At 45.2% G+C, this 20,806-nt stretch overlaps 1 protein-coding gene across 6 annotated transcripts in view; it reads right to left on the minus strand.

Annotated features, from left to right (window-relative positions):
• Window positions 1-10,248: 10,248 nt before the first annotated feature.
• The window catches only part of arhgef28a (Rho guanine nucleotide exchange factor (GEF) 28a), a 680,059-nt gene continuing 669,501 nt past the window's right edge, over window positions 10,249-20,806 (minus strand). For all 6 annotated transcript variants that reach the window (XM_072516088.1, XM_072516093.1, XM_072516090.1 and 3 more), the window contains 2 exons: window positions 19,057-19,179; window positions 10,249-15,289 (listed from right to left, as the gene is read on the minus strand). In XM_072516088.1, the coding sequence (XP_072372189.1) occupies window positions 15,108-15,289; window positions 19,057-19,179 (305 nt within the window). In that variant the 3' untranslated portion in view covers window positions 10,249-15,107. The remainder of the gene's footprint in view (window positions 15,290-19,056; window positions 19,180-20,806) is intronic.

Below are 20,806 nucleotides of genomic sequence, written 5' to 3' on the forward strand. Positions count from 1 at the left end.
GATCCATGGGTTGAGCCGAACGACAGTGGGCAGCATAGTGGCCCATCTTGCCACATCTGAGGCACTGTCGGTTTTTAGCAGGACATTGCCCTTTTAAGTGTACAGCTCCACAATTGCCGCACGTCATGACGTCACGGCGTTCGTTGCGCCACTGCGCATGCGCAGTGCGATCTTGTGGTGGGCGCGCCTGCGCAGTGCGTCCCTTGATGTGGCCGTTATTTTTGGCGCGCACCAGCGCGGGAGACCGCGAAAAGCGCGGGAAGCGGCCGCTGTCGTCCGGGCCGTGGGTCGGGAAGTAATCGACGGCCTGGATGCGTTCGGCGTCGTGGGCGGCCTGGCTTGCCGATTCGACGGCTGGGGACCCCCTCCGTGCCAACTCGGACGCCTGAAATTGGGCAAAACGGCAGGTTGCATTCTCGTGGAGGACACAGGCTTCCACAGCAGACGCTAAGGTGAGGCTTTTTATTTTAAGAAGCTGCTGGCGTAGGCCACTAGAGGCAACGCCAAAAACAATCTGGTCCCTGATCATGGACTCTGTGGTGCTGCCGTAACCGCAGGACTGCGCTAGAATTCGGAGGTGCGTCAAAAAGGGTTGAAAAAGCTCCTCCTTACCTTGCAGGCGTTGCTGAAAGAGGTATCTTTCAAAACTTTCATTCACTTCAACCTTAAAGTGCTGGTCCAGTTTGAGGATGACCGTGTCATACTTGGATTGGTTTTCGCCTTCTTCGAATACCAGTGAGTTGAAGACGTCGAGGGCGTGCTGACCTGCGTAGAAGAGGAGCATTGCAATCTTTGTTTCATCCGAGGCACTCTGTTTTTCGTTGGCTCAGATGTACAGGTCAAATCGCTGCCTGAAGAGCTTCCAATTGGTACCTAGGTTCCCCGCGACTTGCAACGGCTGCGGTTTGTCGGTGCGGTCCATGTCCAGAATGGCAGGTTAGTTGGCAGGTATCGATCCACTCCTGTACCATGTGGTGTTGGGCATTCTGACACACAGATGAGCCAACACAGTTGTATATGGTACAACGCTATTTTATTTAAACTTTCTATGTCCAGTTTTGTCTTGATACTCTGCACGTGGGGATTCCCTGTTTGTGATCTTGTAACAGGTCTTGTCCGTGTCTTTGTCCCCAGACCTACTGTCCACTAGGTGTCGTGCTCGTGCTTTTATGTGGTTGGTGTCCTTGTGTGTGATTGGTTGTGGTGTTGTGTGCTCTGATTTGTCTGTTGGTGTGTCCATCATGATGTGTGTGTTTGAATATCATGACATGATCCAACGGCTGATTTTGACCATAGCAGTCATTGAGGTGTTTACATTTAATCTCAGTATCCTGGGTTAGAGTGGGAGAAGATAAACTGGGCAACCAGCTCCTAATCACTGTCCAGTAATCCCTGCTGGTTAATGCATGTATAGACATCAGGTGAAGACAGAATTGGGCTCAGTAACGATGGTCCCATGTCTTGGCTCAGACATTAGGAATGAGAACCTGATAGAGGTACTTTTGAGGCTGTGGCCACAGGAGGAAAGGAAAAGGAAAGATCAGCAGGAATGGATACTCCGACAGTACATTTGGAAAGAAAGATTCTTAGTCAAATACAGAAAAGCTATTTAATTTACCTTAAAGCAAATAAACAAGATGAATGATGTGCTCAGTGACATTTACATTCAAAATAATATGCTGAATGCTGCTAAACCATCTACCAGAGATGTGATCAATGCCTGATGGCCCTTGGTGGCCTACTTTTTAAACTAATTAAGTTTTTAATCTTTGCTGCCAAGAAGGAGTTCATTGGCATAATTACTTTCTATTTGAATGATTAATCACACCCAATTACGACTTCATACATTATATCCAGAGATATTTAAAGGTTAAGTTTTCCCATTGGTGATTTTCTTTACAGCAATTTATTCGATTTCTTGTGAATAATTTGAGAGTTTTGTTCATTTTATAAACAACCAAGGAACCAATTAACTAATTTCAAAAATCAGCGGCTTTAATGCTCGAATAGTTCGCTGTACTACGTTTTGCTTTACAAATATCAGCAGCGGAAGAGTTAATTAGATACATAGGCACAAAGACACTCCAGAACATCTGTTCAGACTTTATTAAGCTGCCTGCCAGATAAGGTTCTTTTGGAACATTCTATAAAATTCGACATGTTTTTTACATAAGAAATAATTACATTTGTCATGATCTTTTATGAGGCTGATGACACATGATGCACATTTTTATTTCAACTGCAGATGTTTTTTAAAAATATTAAAACCTGCATTTTGCAATTCAGCAATTCTAAACATTGAAGGTGCAAGAAATGGAAGAAGCTAATGAATATATATTCAGTTCAGTGTTTACAGTTCAAGATATACGATAGCCACCAGAAGTCTTTGTTTGGTTAAATGTGTTTATATACTTTCATAAATCTCATTGCAACAATAAACTGTACAATCTCGAATGTATGTCTGATGTCGGACTAAGGAGGTGTGACTTGTGTGGTGACTCACCACTTTTAATAATGTTTCTAATGTTCCGAATGAGGTTCTGCTTTAGGGTTTAAATATAATGAAGTTCCCAGTTACAAAACACTTTTGCAACACTGGCAGGAAGTAACTGCATTCATAATTTATTTCCATTTTGTGACAATGTGATGCTGGAACCCCTTTAAGTTACTTCCATTAGTGTTCAAAGAACAAAGAAAACAAAGAAATGTACAGCACAGAAACAGGCCCTTCGGCCCTCCAAGCCCGTGCCGACCATGCTGCCCGACTAAACTACAATCTTCTACACTTCCTGGGTCCGTATCCCTCTATTCCCTTCCTATTCATATATTTGTCAAGATGTCCGTTAAATGTCACTATCATCCCTGCTTCCACCACCTCCTCCGGTAGCGAGTTCCAGGCACCCACTACCCGCTGTGTAAAAAACTTACCTCGTACATCTACTCTAAACCTTGCCCCTCTCACCTTAAACCTATGCCCCCTAGTAATTGACCCCTCTACCCTGGAGAAAAGCCTCTGCCTATCCACTCTGTCTATGCCCCTCATAATTTTGTAGACTTCTATCAGGTCGCCCCTCAACCTCCTTCGTTCCAGTGAGAACAAACCAAATTTATTCAACTGCTCCTCATAGCTAATGCCCTCCATACCAGGCAACATTCTGGTAAATCTCTTCTGCACCCTCTCTAAAGCCTCCACATCCTTCTGGTAGTGTGGCGACCAGAATTGAACACTATTCTCCAAGTGTGGCCTAACTAAGGTTCTATACAGCTGCAACATGACTTGCCAATTCTTATACTCAATGTCCCGGCCAATGAAGGCAAGCATGCCGTATGCCTTCTTGACTACCTTCTCCACCTGTGTTGCCCCTTTCAGTGACCTGTGGACCTGTACTCCTAGATCTCTTTCACTTTCAATACTCTTGAGGGTTCTACCATTCACTGTATATTCCCTACCTGCATTAGACCTTCCAAAATGCATTACCTCACATTTGTCCGGATTAAACTCCATCTGCCATCTCTCCGCACAAGTCGCCAAACAATCTAAATCCTTCTGTATCCTCTGACAGTCCTCATCGCTATCCGCAATTCCACCAATCTTTGTGTCGTCTGCAAACTTACTAATCAGACCAGTTACATTTTCCTCCAAATCATTTATATATACTACAAACAGCAAAGGTCCCAGCACTGATCCCTGTGGAACACCACTGGTCACAGCACTCCAATTAGAAAAGCATCCTTCCATTGCTACTCTCTGCCTTCTATGACCTAGCCAATTCTGTATCCACCTTGCCAGCTCACCCCTGATCCCGTGTGACTTCACCTTTTGTACTAGTCTACGATGAGAGACCTTGTCAAAGGCCTTACTGAAGTCCATACAGACAACATCCACTGCCCTACCTGCATCAATCATCTTTGTGACCTCCTCGAAAAACTCTATCAAGTTAGTGAGACACGACCTTCCCTTCACAAAACCATGCTGCCTCTCACTAATACGTCCATTTGCTTCCAAATGGGAGTAGATCCTGTCTCGAAGAATTCTCTCCAGTAATTTCCCTACCATTGAAGTAAGGCTCACCGGCCTGTAGTTCCCTGGATTATCCTTGCTACCCTTCTTAAACAGAGGAACAACATTGGCTATTCTCCAGTCCTCCGGGACATCACCTGAAGACAGTGAAGATCCAAAGATTTCTGTCAAGGCCTCAGCAATTTCCTCTCCAGCCTCCTTCAGTATTCTGGGGTAGATCCCATCAGGCCCTGGGGACTTATCTACCTTAATATTTTTTAAGACACCCAACACCTCGTCTTTTTGGATCTCAATATGACCCAGGCTATCTACACACCCTTCTCCAGACTCAACATCTACCAATTTCTTCTCTTTGGTGAATACTGATGCAAAGTATTCATTTAGCACCTCGCCCATTTCCTCTGGTTCCACACATAGATTCCCTTGCCTATCCTTCAGTGGGCCAAACCTTTCCCTGGCTACCCTCTTGCTTTTTATGTACGTGTAAAAAGCCTTGGGATTTTCCTTAACCCTATTTGCCAATTACTTTTTGTGACCCCTTCTAGCCTTCCTGACTCCTTGCTTAAGTTCCTTCTTACTTTCCTTATATTCCACACAGGCTTCGTCTGTTCCCAGCCTTTTAGCCCTGACAAATGCCTCCTATTTCTTTTTGACGTGGCCTACAATATCTCTCGTTATCCAAGGTTCCCGAAAATTGCCGTATTTATCCTTCTTCCTCACAGGAACATGCCGGTCCTGAATTCCTTTCAACTGACACTTGAAAGCCTCCCACATATCAGATGTTGATTTGCCCTCAAACATCCGCCCTCAATCTATGTTCTTCAGTTCCCGCCTAATATTGTTATAATTAGCCTTCCCCCAATTTAGCACATTCATCCTAGGGCCACTCTTATCCTTGTCCACCAGCACTTTAAAACTTACTGAATTGTGGTCACTGTTCCCGAAATGCTCCCCTACTGAAACTTCTACCACCTGGCCGGGTTCATTCCCCAATAGCAGGCCCAGTACTGCCCCTTCCCTAGTTGGACTGTCTACATATTGTTTTAAGAAGCCCTCCTGGATGCTCCTATATCACCACAACCCTGTTATTTTTACTCTTTTCCAAAATCTGTCTACCTATCTGCTCCTCTATCTCCCGCTGGCTGTTGGGAGGCCTGTAGTAAACCCCCAACATTGTGACTGCACCCTTCTTATTCCTGATCTCTACCCATATAGCCTCACTGCCCTCTGAGGTGTCCTCCCACAGTACAGCTGTGATATTCTCCCTAATCAGTAGCGCAACTCCGCCACCCCTTTTACATCCCCCTCTATCTCGCCTGAAACATCTAAATCCCGGAACGTTTAGCTGCCAATCCTGCCCTTCCCTCAACCAGGTCTCTGTAATGGCAACAACATCATAGTTCAAAGTACTAATCCAAGCTCTAAGTCCATCTGCCTTACCCGTAATACTTCTTGCATTAAAACATATGCACTTCAGGCCACCAGACCCGCTGTGTTCAGCAACTTCTCCCTGTCTGCTCTGCCTCAGAGCCCCACTGTCCCTATTCCGTAGTTCTCCCTCAATGCTCTCACCTTCTGACCTATTGCTCCCGTGCCCACCCCCCTGCCATACTAGTTTAAACCCTCCCGTGTGACACTAGCAAACCTCGCGGCCAGGATATTTATGCCTCTCCAGTTTAGATGCAACCTGTCCTTCTTATACAGGTCACACCTACCCCGGAAGAGCTCCCAGTGGTCCAGATAACGGAAACCCTCCCTCCTACACCAGCTGTTTAGCCCCGTGTTTAGCTGCTCTATCTTCCTATTTCTAGCCTCACTGGAACGTGGCACAGGGAGTAATCCCGAGATTACAACCTTCGAGGTCCTGTCTTTTAACTTTCTGCCTAGCTCCCTGAACTCCTGCTGCAGGACCTCATGCCCCTTCCTGCCTATGTCGTTGGTACCAATATGTACAATTACCTCTGCCTGTTTGCCCTCTCCCTTCAGGATGCCCTCTACCCGTTCGGAGACATCCTGAACCCTGTCACCAGGGAGGCAACATACCATCCTGGAGTCTCTTTCACGTCCACAGAAACGCCCATCTGTGCCCCTGACTATAGAGTCCCCTATTACTATTGCACTTCTGCGCTTTGACCCTCCCTTCTGAACATCAGAGCCAGCCGTGGTGCCACTGCTCTGGCTGCTGCTGTTTTCCCCTGATAGGCTATCCCCCCCGACAGTAACCAAAGGGGTATACCTGTTCGAGAGGGGGACAACCACAGGGGATTCCTGCACTGACTGCCTGCCCTTTCTGGTGGTCACCCATTTCTCTGCCTGCACCTTGGGTGTGACATTTATATAACTGCGATCTATGACGCTTTCCGACGCCTGCATGCTCCTAAGTGCATCCAATTGCTGCTCCAACCGAACCATGCGGTCTGTGAGGAGTTCCAGTTGGGTGCACTTTCTGCAGATGAAGCCATCCGGGACCCTGGAAGCCTCCCGGACCTGCCACATCTCACAGTCAGAGCACTGCACTCCTCTAACTGACATTGCGTCAATTAATTAAAATTAAAAGTTAAAAAAAATTTTTTAAAAAAAAAAGTTACTGTTAACTATCTGTTTCCTCGCACTAGATTTCTAATATAAATGTGAAAGCTAAATATAGTACTCTGGCTTAGATACCCCTCTAAATTATAATTAAGTAATTATGTTTAATTAGTTACCAATGCTTAATTTATTTAATTTAGTGTAGATTCCCAACCAGCCACTCAGGTCACAGCTTTTCTGTGATGTCACTTCAGTTTCCCCCCGACACACACAATTTGAAAAAGGTATAAAAGTAAAAATCACTTACCTACCTTCTTACCTTCTGAGTGTCTTAGATGTTCTCAGGTTCTCTCCCTGACAGAGACTGCTCCTCCTCCTCCGAACGGTTCAGTAATCTATCTTTCACCCACCATCTTGAAATGATCAGCTCAGGTTTTAAAAGATCACTATTTATGATGTTGAGCCATCTACCACCGCCCCCCTCCCCCACATAAATATGAAAATTGAGGTAAACACATCATTCCATTGCTTGAGAACCAACCTCATTGTGATGAAATCAACACGTATTCTAACGTCTCACCCTCCATAATTAAAATAAAGTTGTATTCACTTCCTTATGAAGCTAATGCTAAATATTGCTAATTCTTATCCTTGTTACTTTGAATTTTAGATGGTAAAATTGCAACAGGTGGCAGTGTCCCCCATATATATCAAAAATCTTAAAGCCTCATTTGCATTTGTACCACTAATTACCTCAATCTGGGCACCAGTAGAAAACCTCCAAATATTTTATTGCAGGTTTGGTAACAGCTAAAGTACAATGCATCATAATGGCATCTCCTTTTGAATGGCGACACATAACACAAGGGAAAGGCAGTCAGTCTCTTGACCTCACAACAGGGCTGTGCTAATGCTATGCTGATACCAGTGTCCATAATGCAAAAACTGATTTTAAGAGGAATCCATCCCAGATTTAATACCCTTTTGGTGTGACTGGTGGTATAAGCATTTTATAATTTATGAGAATCAACTGGTCAATTCTGCACCGGCTTAAATAAACTACACTTTCCTAACCATCATCCCACCTAATAAAATAATTACCAGCAATTCATTTAATATTGATGTGTGGTGGCAAACCATTTGCTCTATTGGTACATCTTGAAATCTATTGGCCGCCGACATGTAATGATATATAGTCCTACCCGTGTATTTGGTAGCATGCATATATATGGTATAACCTGATGTTATTCTGCTTTGGTCTATAAGCAGGTTAATTGAGCATAGCTGGTTTAGTAATTCAACTTTCTGACCTGGTTAATGATCATGTGAACAGCTTTTGGACTTGGATTGGATTTTCATGAAGTCTGGGCTGCTGGTGGGTGGAACCTGGGTGTCTTGCACTCATTTCCAACAGACTCAATGTTTTGCCGTCAGGGGAAGGGGGGAAGACACCCAAACTCAGCCATTTGAATTTAGTTCTGAGTTCAAACAAACACCACCGTGGCTGATCAAAGGGCCTTAACCTGTTGAGGGAGTCATAATTTGATAAAGTAGACCTAAAATCTCTTACAGGGTGGGTAAGGTCTGCTTAAGTGTCATGATCAGAAGTTTTTAAAAAGACCTTGGGCGGGATTCTCCACTCCCATGCCGAAGTGGCCGCGCCGTTGTGAACGCCGTCGAGGTTCACGACGGCACGGAATGGCCCCGGTCCCGACCGATTCAGGCCCTGACAATGGGCCAGTATCGGGGCCGCGTCATCTACCCGCGCCAGGCCTTGTCGCCCGCGTAAAAGCGGCGCCGCATAGATGACGCAGCCGGCGCCGCATAACGGACGTCATCCACGCATTGGCCGGCGCAAACCCGTGCATGCGTGGTTGCCGTCCTGTCCAAATCCGCCCCGCAAGAAGATGGGGGACGGATCTTGCGGGGCCGCGGAAGGAAGGAGGTCCTCCTTCAGAGAGGACGGCCCGACGATCGGTGGGCACCGATCGCGGGCCACCCCACATTCCAGGTGAAGCCAACCGGGGCAGGATCCCCCCTCGCCCCCCCACAGGCCGCCCCCCCACACAGCGTTCACGCACCGCCCACGACTGCAGCGACCAGGTGTGGACGGCGCCAGGGGAAACCCGCCGTTTTGGCCTGGCCGCTCGGCCCATCCGGGCCTCAGAATAGCGGGGGTGCCAGTGAATCGCCATTTTGGGTGTCTCCGGCGATTCTCCGGCCCGCGAAACTCGACCGGGCCGTTCCCGCCGCTTGGGAGAATCGCGGGAGGGCGTTGGACCGGCGTCCCTGGAAATTTTGGCGGCCCAGGCGATTCTCCCAACCGGCGTGGGAGTGGAGAATCGCGCCCCTTGCTTTTTAAATATGGAATAAATTAGAATTAAGCTGTCAGCAAGAGTTAAAAAAACATCTGCTGGGTGGCTTTGATTGACAGGCCACCTGGTGTAGGTCAGGAAAAATGATCACCTGTTCATGGAGTTTAATAGTGTGTTGACATTTCCCAAGGACGATTATTACATGATTATGAATTCATGGCTGAATTGTAAAAGCTACAATTACCTTAGCAGGGGTTTCTGAGTTCACAGATTGTTTGCCAATTTAATGAAACTATTAAAGGTTTGGCTGTCTTTTTGATGTGTGGTATCATTAGAACTTTGCTTTATCAGAGATTAACCACTTAAAGATATTTAAATGCTTTGAACAAGTTTCACGAATGGGCGTTTTTCCACTATCAAGATATAATCATAGAATTTACAGGGCAGAAGGAGGCCATTCTGCCCATCGAGTCTGCACTGGCTCTTGGAAAGAGCATCCTACTTACACTCACACCTCCACCCTATTCCCATAACCCAGTACCCCCACCGAACATTTTTTTTGGACACTAAGGGCAATTTAGCATGGCCAATCCACCTAACTTGCACATCTTTGGACTGTGGGAAGCAACCGGAGCAAACCCACACAGACACAGGGAGAAAGTGCGAACTCTACACAGTCAGCCAAGGCCGGAATCGAACCGAGTCTCTGGAGCTGTGAGGCAGCAATGCCAGCCGCTGTGTCACCATACCGCCCTACTATATTAATTATTAGAGGTTTATGATTTTTCTTTTCCACATGGCTGCTGGGAATTGCCATGGTGAATACTGGGTAAATAGCTAAGGAGGCGACATGTGGGTATGAAAGGCTTGAGGGCATGAGTTGGTACCGGGGGAATGACGCAAGCCACTAGCCCATGATTAAGTGGGCCTAGTCGCTATGAGCTGCATTAAATCCAGCTCTATATCACTGAAGGCACATTCTGATGGTTCAGGACACAGGCACTGTGAATATAATGGCAACTCTAAAAGCGCATATAAGAAAGGTCATTACAGTTTTAAAACCAGTTTGCACGATAATTTAAACAAAATTATTAAACAGGATCTAATATTGATTTTAAATTGTAATGGTGACAGCTAAATGCAACATATAAGCGTTCATTCAATTTAGTTTCATCCATACTGGAATTGTGGCTCGTGGCATAACATATGCAATTTCTTAAGCAAACAGATATTTAACACACCTGAGCACTCACTCAGACATTTAATAAAATCCCAGGATTAAAGGCAGCTGGGAACTTACTTGTGTACAAAATTTACTGTGAGTTTGAGGGCTGCATTTATTTAATGCGACCCAGCCTAATTTGGTAGAAATGGTCAGCCAAATAAGAATGAATGATTTTTATTAGTTTCTCCATTTTATGCCCTTCAGGTGTCCACAAATCGTATCCAACTTTGTTTTATAACAATACCACCTTACATTTATGTAGCACCTTTAACAAAATAAAAACATCCCAAGGCGTCTCCCCAGAATGGGATCAGATAACATTTGACATTGAGCTACGTAAAGATATATCAGCAAAACTGACCTTAGCTTGGTCAAAAAACACAGGTTTGAAAAGAACGATTCAAAGGAGAGGCCGAGAAACACAAAGGTTTATGGTGGGATTGGTCTCTGCAAAACACGAGCAAGGAACATATTCTTGGCACTGATTGATTAAATCGGCCTAATTAAGGCAGTCATCTGATAGATTTAAGCACAAATGATCAATAATTGAAGGGTGAATGCAGAGTCATAATGTTTCACATTTAAGTACATAAGAATTAGGAGCTGGAATTAGCCATTCGGCCCCTCGAGCAAATCATGGCGGATCTCCTACCTCAGCTACATCTTCCCGCACTATCCCACATTCCCATGATTCCCTTAGTATCCAATAATTTGTCAACCTCTGACTTAAAGACACTGAGCATCCCTCAGCTCTCTGCGAAAATCTCCTCACCTCAGTCCTAAATGGCCCTTATTCTAAGATGGGTACCCACTAGCTCCAGCCCAGAGAAACGTCCACCTAGCAGCTTTATGAATTTTATGGGCTGGATTCTCCAATTTCCAGACGAAGTGCTGACGCCGACGTGAGAACAGTGGCGTTTTACGCCAGAAAAAACAACGTAAAAGCTGCACCGATCCTCCGTCCGTTGGGGGGCTAGCAGCCATGCAGCGTAAAGCCCCTGGCCTTTTCAATTAGATCCCGGGAGTACTGGTCTAGTCTATACAATCACTCTTCGTAGGACAATCCCTTGATCCCAGGAATCAGTTCAGCGAATCTTCAGAGGCAAGTATATTCTTCCTTAACTAAGGAGGCCAAAACTGTACACAATTCTGCAGGTGGGTCTCATCAGAGCCCCATACAGTTGCTGCAAGGTTTCTTTACTCTCACACTCCAATCCCTTTGTAATACGAATATGTAAACAGGGGAGTAACTTTATTTCAATTCATTATATTTTTTGATGTGTGGTCTTTCTCTGCACTGGACCATCAGTCCACCTACACTGGGAAGCAAAAAAAGAACCTGTATTAAGCTGACCATTTTGTACAGGGGAAGTTGAACAGTAAAGTTGAAAGAAATCCAATGCCATTGTATTTGATCTTTATCAACAGTTTAGAAAAAGCACATGCAGCAAATCTTGCCATTTCGAAACAAATGGGAACAAACTGGACCAGAGGTTGTAATTAATTACAGTTCGGCAAAAAACTGTAAACACTAATGGTTGACTGGTTTAGTGGTTAACAAACTCAAGGGGCACATTACCTTAAATGGAAGCCAAGTTTCTGAAGTGAACTAAAAATTGGCTGAATCAGAGGAAATGAAGGAAAGCTGAACATTAGCTGCGTCAGCAGGAAGGAGATGTCTAGCAAGGTGCCTTGGGGATCACTGAAATACATATGAACATTATTTGGAGGTGGGAACAGAAACAGAATATGCTGCTACTATCAAACCTGGGTATGTGGGTGAAGAAGAGGGCCAACTATAACAGAACAGAGCAAATATGGAGGGAGATTTTAGATTGGTTAAATGGACTGGCAATTGGCACTTGCTGTTCGCAAACGGATGAGACCAAAAAAGGTGGATAAGCAGTGAGAATATAGCTTAATTGGCATTATTCTGCAGGTCATAGCAGAGGACAGAGGACAGTGATATGGAGTCTTTCTGGGTCCTCTTTTGAAACCACAGGGCAATGTGCAACAACAATTTAAAAAAACAATGATTTTAAGGTCTCCAGCCAGAGGGATAAAACACAAATCTCAAAGTGGCGATGATTTAGTACAAAGCATTGCTGTGCCTCCACCTGGAGTACTATATATGATTCTGGTCACCAATATTACAGCAAGGAGAATGTAGCATTGGTGACATTACAGTGAACTAAATTGCTAACTTGGATTAGATATCTGCACTATACATAAGAGGTGTCACTGATATGTTCAGGAATCAATGATGCATGGATAAAATAAACCCAAGCGCTTCACCGTAAAGTCCTTTGGGACATCTTGGGGTCATGAGAGATACTATATAAATGCAAGTTCTTTCTTTAATACAGGATTGCATTTAAGAGAAAACACCAATTCTACAATAAGGGTCACAGAATAATAAGAGAAGTGAAAAGGAAGTTTTGATTTAATGACTTTACACAGAGGACAGTGAATGTATGGAATAGATTGCCCAGGGAATCAGTGGAGAATTAATAGTGTTGGTAAATTCAATATGCGGATGGCTATATATCACAGAAAGCAACTAAAGGTGTTGAGAAACTCGGAGGTTATTTCAGCCCTGAAGAAGAGTCATACAAGGTTTCTCTCTCCACAGATGCTTCAAACCTGCTGAGTGTTCAGCATTTCCTGTTTTTATTTCCGATTTCCAGCAGCCCCAGTATTTTACTTTTATTGTACAGGTGGAGTATCTGCTATCCATTAATTCCGAAAACCGAACATATCCAAAAAGCGCACAAAAGCCGCCTTGACCTTTAGCATGGCAATTCTAGGGCTGGGATTTTCCACTCCCAATCACATCGAGTGGGTTCACAACAGAAACGGAAAATCTTGCAAGAACTGTGGTTGTCCGTCTCTCCCCCTTGACGCGGGGGAGTGTTTCCCGATTTCTGGAACATCATTTGAATTAATTAATATCTCATTATCAGACCTCTATTCTTGAATCAACCCCTCCCCACCCCGTCAGAAAAAAAATCCATTTCGGGCTGACGGCAGAAAGGCATGAAACCCTACCGGTCTCCCTAGGCATGCGCCTGCTGAGCAGACCTCCCAGGGGAGCTCAGGTGAGTGCATCCTTCAAGGGGAGAGGTTCATGATTGGGCACTGGTGGCACCCAGGGACAGTACCAGGGTGTAGTGTTGGGGAGGGGGGAGCGGGTAGATGGGGGACAGGGTTAGCTCCTTTGTGCTGAGGCAGCCTTTCAAAATGGCGGCTCGAGCCTCGAGAGACTACGTTGCTGGCAGGGTCGGCGAACCAGAGGCCAATGATGTTTTTGTTTCTCTGTGCTGGACTCCACGGTGGATAAAACCGCCGTTGCTTCCAGTGGCTACAACGTCGCTTTTCCCACCTGCTATCGGCCTTTGCCGACTTCCGGGAAAATCTCACCCGAGTTGTTTATTGGCAATATTTATCTTGCCATTTTTGTGGTGAATATGCCAAAAAGCTTATTATTGGTACTTATTAAAGGTACCCTGGCCGGGATTCTCCGAGCCAAAATCTCGCTCGGTGTGGGGGCGGAGAATGGGGCGTCGGACCGGCGATCGGAGAATAGCCGCCAGTCACGTGCGCGCAGTTAACGTGGCGCCGGTCGGGGGCCATTGAAAAAGGCCCCCGCTGTGATTCTCTGCGGACAACTGGTCGAGTTCCTGCCGACGTGGTTCACGTATGGTTCCACCCGGCGGTAGCTTGGAGTCGTGGCTGTGGTGGCCGTCCTGGTGGGGGGGATCCTTCACCGGGGGGGGGCCTCCACGAATGGCAGGCCTGTGATCGGGGGCCACCGATCCGCAGGCACACGCGATCTGGGGGGAGTCCTACTTCTTCGGCGGCGGCCTGTTGTGTGGGTCCGCCATGTCGCACGGGGCCGGCGTCGCAAGCGGCAGCCACGCGCATGCGCGGACCCGTTGCTGGAAGTGTTGGGCCCCATATCAGCAGTCGGAGCTGCATGGAGCACTCCGGGGCCCTGCTAGCCCCCTTAAAAACGGAGAATCACTCCGGACTGTCTGGAAAATGTCCGGAGTGATTCGCACCCGTTTTCTCGCGGGCGTGTGGACATAGCCCCATTATTGCAGAATCCCGCCGCCTGTATTTATTATTCAGCGATGCATCTTATTCTTCTAACCATTTTATTGACTCGGCTTCGACCATTGTAAGTTTATATGCGGTATTTGAAAACCCGAATGATCTGAAATACGAAATTCAATCGGCTTCAAGGGCTTCAGATAAAGGATGCTTGACCTGCAGTAGGTTATGACATTGGTGATGAATGGTGGGTCTAGGAGAAGTAAAGTGGTCTCTCCTAGGCCGATACATTCTCATGTTCCAAGTATGTGAAAGGATGGTACCAAAAGTTGGGCTTAAATAGATCAAACAAGGAAACTTCAAGATTTGTGACTGAAAAAAAATATATATGCTGTATTCATGGAAAGATCAAATTGCAATTGAAAGCCAACTTTCGTGATGTCTAAGTAGGCCATAAATCACACTGAACACTTTTAATAATGACAGGCTGTAGAATTAATAAAATAAAACAGAACCTGCGTAGTGGGAGGCCACAGTGACCCTGGGAAATTAAGCTTAAACTGAGTAAGCAAGATAGTGTTTAGCCTTAGAAACTGGACCTTCTGATGAAAGAAAATCAGATTATTGTAATTAATAACTTAAGAGCTGCAGGCAAAATATCAAAACCTTGAAATGAGAAGACTGCAAGTTAGATACGGTCTTTTTCTGATTTATAACTGCTTCAGCTAGCATGACGTAACAGGTGATATAGTGTTTCATATATCACAATCTTATCACTATACTGAAAAGTGTAATAAATTTCATGAAACTTCAAGGTTCATCAGCATATCTGAGTCTACAAGGCTTAGTAAAGAATTAACTGCCAGATTTCAGTATTTGTAACATTTAACTGAATGTGACCAGGAGGTCAAGGTGTCCATATGTTGTTCCAGTTTGACTCTAAAGTGCTAATTTTGAAGGACTTTCAGAAGTAGAATATGTTCTCCTCTTCAGCCCCATCTTCCTGTCCATATTTGCTTTCCTGTGAGACGTATGAGCATTCCTGCACTAACAGCTGCATCTCCCACTGAGACGAGAAACCTCCTTGATGCAGACTGCTTGGAGTTGGTTGCTGAACAGACGAGGTCATTTGTTTGGTGTTCGGATCTGTACAATGAAAAATGAAGTTAATAAATACTCAATTCTAATTTGAGACTTGCAGGGCTTGATTTTAACTCCCTCTGTCTGACACAAACCAGGCCTAGGGATGAGGGTCCAGTTAAAATGAAACGAGAGATTTACCCAGTTCTTTCGCTGACTGATCTGGCAGACTTCAAATTTAAATGTTGGATGGTGAGGACACCTGCTCAAGGACATGGGGGTCTCATTAAATATGCACATAGAGTCTGTAGTGATCTGTACATACATCTGCACATACACCAGGGACTACAGACAGATGTAACAGCCACAGCATCACTAGAGGGCAGCATCAGAGACGGGTATAAAGGGTCCAGCCCAAGGGAGGACACGTTGTGTTAACTGGAAGTCTACAATCTTTATTCAGACTTAGAAAATAACATAGAGTCTGCTGGCATCATTATGTCCTCACTCTGCAACTGGATCCTCGACTTTCTGACCCACAGACCTCAATCAGTAAGAATAAACAACAACACCTCCTCCACAATAGTCCTCAATACCGTGGCCCCGCAAGGCTGCGTACTTAGCCCCTACTATACTCCCTGTACACACACGACTGCGTGGCAAAATTTGGTCCCAACTCCATCTGCAAGTTTGCTGACGATACGACCATAGTGAGCCGGATCCCGAATAACGACGAGTCAGAATACAGGAGGGAGATAGAGAAACTAGTGGAGTGTTGCAGCGACAACAATCTATCTCTCAATGCCAGCAAAAGTAAAGAGCTGGTCATTGTCTTCAGGAAGCAAAGTACTATACACACCCCTGTCAGCATCAATGTGGCCGAGGTGGAGACGGTTAGCAGTTTCAAATTCCTAGGGGTACACATCACCAAAAATCTGTCCTGGTCAACACACATCGACGCAAGAAAGCACAACCGCGCCTATACTTCCTCAGGAAACTTTAACTCTTACCAACTTTTACAGATGCACCATAGAGAGCATCCTATCTGGCTGCATCACAGCCTGGTATGGCAACTGCTCAGCCCAGGACCGCAAGAAACTTCAGAGAGTCGTGAACACAGCCCAGTCCATCACACAAACCTGCCTCCCATCCATTGATTCCATCTACACCTCCCGCTGCCTGGGGAAAGCGGGCAGCATAATCATAGACCCCTCCCACCCAGCTTACTCACTCTTCCAACTTCTTCCATCGGGCAGGAGATACAGAAGTCTGAGAACACGCACGAACAGACTCAAAAACAGCTTCTTCTCCGCTGTTACCAGACTCGTAAATGACCCTCTTATGGACTGACCTGATTAACACGAAACCCCTGTATGCTTCATCCGATGCCGGTGTTAATGTAGTTACATTGTGTACCTTGTGTTGCCCTATTATGTATTTTCTTTTTATTTTCATGTACTTAATGATCTGTTGAGCTGCTCACAGACAAATACTTTTCACTGTACCTCGGTACACGTGACAATAAACTAATCCAATCCAAGCTGTCATATTAACTTGAAACCTGGGGGCAGGATTTAGTGCCCTGGAGGTGAGTTCAGAGACTATTTGATCAGATGGGAGGATGTGGGTTTCCCACCACCATTCTGTCTTCCCTGATTAAGCATTGGGCGGGAATGGTGGAGGGCGAGCATTAAAGGGCCTCATCCCACTGCTGCTACATTCAACCAGCGGGGGTCAGGTATTCACCATCTGGGAAACCAGAAGTTTACCCGGGAGGTCCCTCATTCATGGCACTTTGCCATCAAGAAGGAGATCCTGCTGAAAGGCATCCTCCTGCAGTTATTTCCAACCTTGCTCGCTCACCTCATCAGCGAACCCCTTCTCCAGTGCCACACTGTGTTCACCTCCATCTGGGGATCCATGGTCGAACCTTCCTGCCAGGCCAAGTGTAATAACTCTAGGTTAAAATCCAACAGGTTTATTTGGAATCACTAGCTTTCGAAGCGTAGTGCCATCATCAGGTGAGTCGCTCCGAAAGCTAGTGATTCGAAACAAACCTGTTGGACTTTAACCTGGTGTTGTAAGACTTCTTACTGTGCCCACCCAAGTCCAACACCAGCATCTCCACATCAAAGTGTAATAATGGCAGTGGACACCGCTTCTGGTGGTGCTGTCCCTACTGCACTAATTGGCTGGCAGCCCTGGGGGTGGGATTTCCACCCTTCTGGGGCCGAAATCAAATGGAAGGCCAAGCAGTGTCCAGGTTAAATGCCTGGTCGCCTGGTAATTGCACCAGGCCTCCTGGAGAGATGTGATGCTGGGCACTGGTTCTCCAACTGGTGGGCAAGACTCCCATCAGGTTCATCGAATTCCGCCCCTGTGCAGAGAAGCAATGGGGCCTCGCCAACTCACAAAAGATGTTGGGAACAGCAATAACTATGAGAACAGGCCCAGGAAAACACATTTTTAAATGTTCTTTTGCTTCCCTTCTTGGGCCAGGAGGAAATGAAATGCTCCTCTGGGCCACACAAAACAGACCTTGGGCCTTCCCTATTCCAGGCATCCTCCCCAATCAGTTTAGTGGGATTCCCCTCCTTGGTGATAGCTTTACTGGATCTTTTGTAGTGGCATCTCACTGCCTGATTTTAGGCTAGTCGATAGCTTCTTGCCAACTTCTGTCCATTTGGTCAGGAATTCGACAAGAGAATGCAAATACAACCCAGCTGTTAAACATGGCTATAGATGCCTGCTGCTCCTCTCCATCAGCCAGGCATTCGCTCGGCCCTGTCCCGCCCGGGGGTTAAAACTAAACCCTTGGTGTCTCTTCCTGATCTGTGGTCTTCCAGTTTGATACAGCCAGGAACATATTATTTAGACTGAAACGTACACCTAACTTCAAATAGCTTTTCCAAATTAGTGTTTTTAGAGACATTTGGAAGTCTCGTAGCTGAATAATTCAAACTGGAACTTCATCACTGAGTAATTATTGATCACATGACGGAAAACAAAATGTCTCCAGTTGACTTGTGTTTCTGCATCACCCAATATTGTCTGGAAACAATAATATTCAATCTCTTAGATCAAGTTTCCTCCCATCTTCCCAACTATGTAGGGTGTGAGATATTGTCAAATAATAAGAAGCCACATTGAAGAAAAAGGATCAGAAATAGAAATGAGACTTTCAACTTTAGCCACAGTAGAAGAGTTGGAGCCACTGAAATTATATGATTACAGGATACTTGAAATATAAATCAGATCTTACCAGCATCTAAACAGAAAACAAGGTCATTCTTGGAGGTTATTTTTGCTTACGGAGGTTAATCTGTCATCTCACATTTACAAGCAGACCAGCTCAATGTGCTTCTCCTGTCATGTTTATATTTCAGATTTCCTACAGACGTGGGCTGGCTATTATTTTTCATAATGCCTTTTTAATTTTTCCCCAGAGAGCATCAAGGATTTGAAATTCTTCACCAAGCATATTGTGCAAATGCAAAGCCACAAGATTACCAGTGTATCAAAGTTATTTTTCAGCACCTTCAACAATAACTCATTGTGTCATGGGTATCATCAGCTCTCTGGTAATTGGCCTAAGTAGCCATCCTTCAGTCTGACTGTCTGGCCAGTGAGTGTCCACAGACTGTTCAACTCTGGGTGAAATCCAGCCTTAGCTGGGTCGCACCTCCTCTGAGTTCCAAAAGTGAACACTTTTTGACAGGAACTCGCTAGACTGCAATCAGAAACAGGAATCTTGATTGATTTCCCACTTCCCTGGCCTCGGGACACGGAGACCAAACCTAGCTGGAAAAGCTTTCTACAGCCGAGGTACTCACCTGAATGGAAAATCAAACTCTGATGTTCCAGTAACACGTGACTTGAAGAACTCCTGGCTTTATCAGCAACATCTTCTTTCGTGGAACTCATTTCTTTTCTATAGTTAGGTTGCTCACAGGAAGCTATAATCAGTGGAAGAGAAAAATGTAATGTTACTTTTTGTCAGCATGGATGAAAGCATCATCTTCTCCTATCCAGTGGTAACAAATAGTGCTAGTGCAATAATGGTGACACATAAATGCATGAAAGATGAACTTAGTACAACAGCACTTGCATTCTTCTGTGGTCCAGCTGATATTTATTAGATCACATTTTGTAGAATCGGAAACTCTCATCGTGAAAGCAGGAAAAGAAAGTCCACTTAATATTAACGTCAATAGTACATTGACTCAGCATGATCACAAGAGTAAGAGATAAGTCAACCCTTCACTCCATTTAATCTCAACATTCCAGAATAGCAACAATCCCAAATTCACTTCAAAGCATTTTGCCATTTTAAAAAATGGGTCTGGTGTGCTTTTCTTACAACACTCTTCCCTGCATTCCACTTAAGGTATTGTTCACCTCATATCGAAAAATACACTCTCAACGGGACATATTGCAAAGGTACAGATATCTGTTCCATTAAAAAAAGACAATAGTAAGTTTCTGAATAAATACTAGGGGTGGGATTTACCGACCACGCCGCTGCGTGTTTTTCGACCGGGGAGGCGGCTCGCCAGCGGGATCTACCGTCCCGCCATTGTCAATGGGATTCCTTGTTGTCAGCACTCTTCGTTGCCAGGAAACACGTGCGCCAGCGTGGGACCGGAATTTCCCGCTGGCGTGAACAGATGGCAAAACCCACCCTAGTAGTTTCAGAATCTCATGGATAAAGATGTCAGAAACTAATTGAGGAAGAATGCCGATGAGGATTGTAATAATATTGAAAACATTAAAGGAGAATGTAAGAAAGCAACAGGTTGTATCGATTTTTTGAGCACAGAAGCAGGCCATTCAATGCAATTGGTCTCTGTCAGCGTTTATTTTCCACAGCTAGCTCCCGCTCTAATTACCTCATCCCATCTGCCCCAAATCTTCTATCCCCTTCTGCTTCATGTGTGCATCAAACCTCCTCTTAAATACATCAATGCTATCTGCTTCAAACACTCCTGGAAGCAGGAATTCCCCATTCTAACCACTTGTGTAAAGAAATTCCTCCTAAATTCTTTATTTGATTTGTTAATGATTATCTTTTATGTGTACCTCTTTGTTCTGAACTTACCCACAAATGGGAACCATTTCTTCATCCACCCTCTTGAACCACTTCAGGATTTTAAATTCTTTACTTCTTTTTTTGTCTTTTCATGACCAGAGGGAAGAACCACAGCCTGTTCAATCTTTCCACGTAATTGCATCCTTTCAATTGTGGCAACATCCTGAAAAATCTTTTCTGCGACTTTCTCCAGTGCTTTACCATCCTTCTTCTATTGCAGAGGCCAGAAGTGTACACAATGGGTGTGGTTTACCCAAGTTTTTTTCAGAATGTCAGGCTCTGACTGGAAACGGGCGTGTAGCTCTCCAGCTGCACAGCTGAGTTTTTAGTTCTGATTTTGAGCCTGTCTCTGTACAACAGAATTCAGTGGGCATAGTTTACACCACCACCCTGGTGGGGTGCGGTCTGATAGAGCGGGCGAGGCCGGCACTGCAGAAATCAGGGCACTCTTTAAAAAGAGCACCCTGATCAGCGTAGAAAAATCCCTCACCCCT

This window comes from Scyliorhinus torazame, chromosome 9 (genome assembly GCF_047496885.1).
Source record: "Scyliorhinus torazame isolate Kashiwa2021f chromosome 9, sScyTor2.1, whole genome shotgun sequence".
Taxonomy (NCBI): domain Eukaryota; kingdom Metazoa; phylum Chordata; class Chondrichthyes; order Carcharhiniformes; family Scyliorhinidae; genus Scyliorhinus; species Scyliorhinus torazame.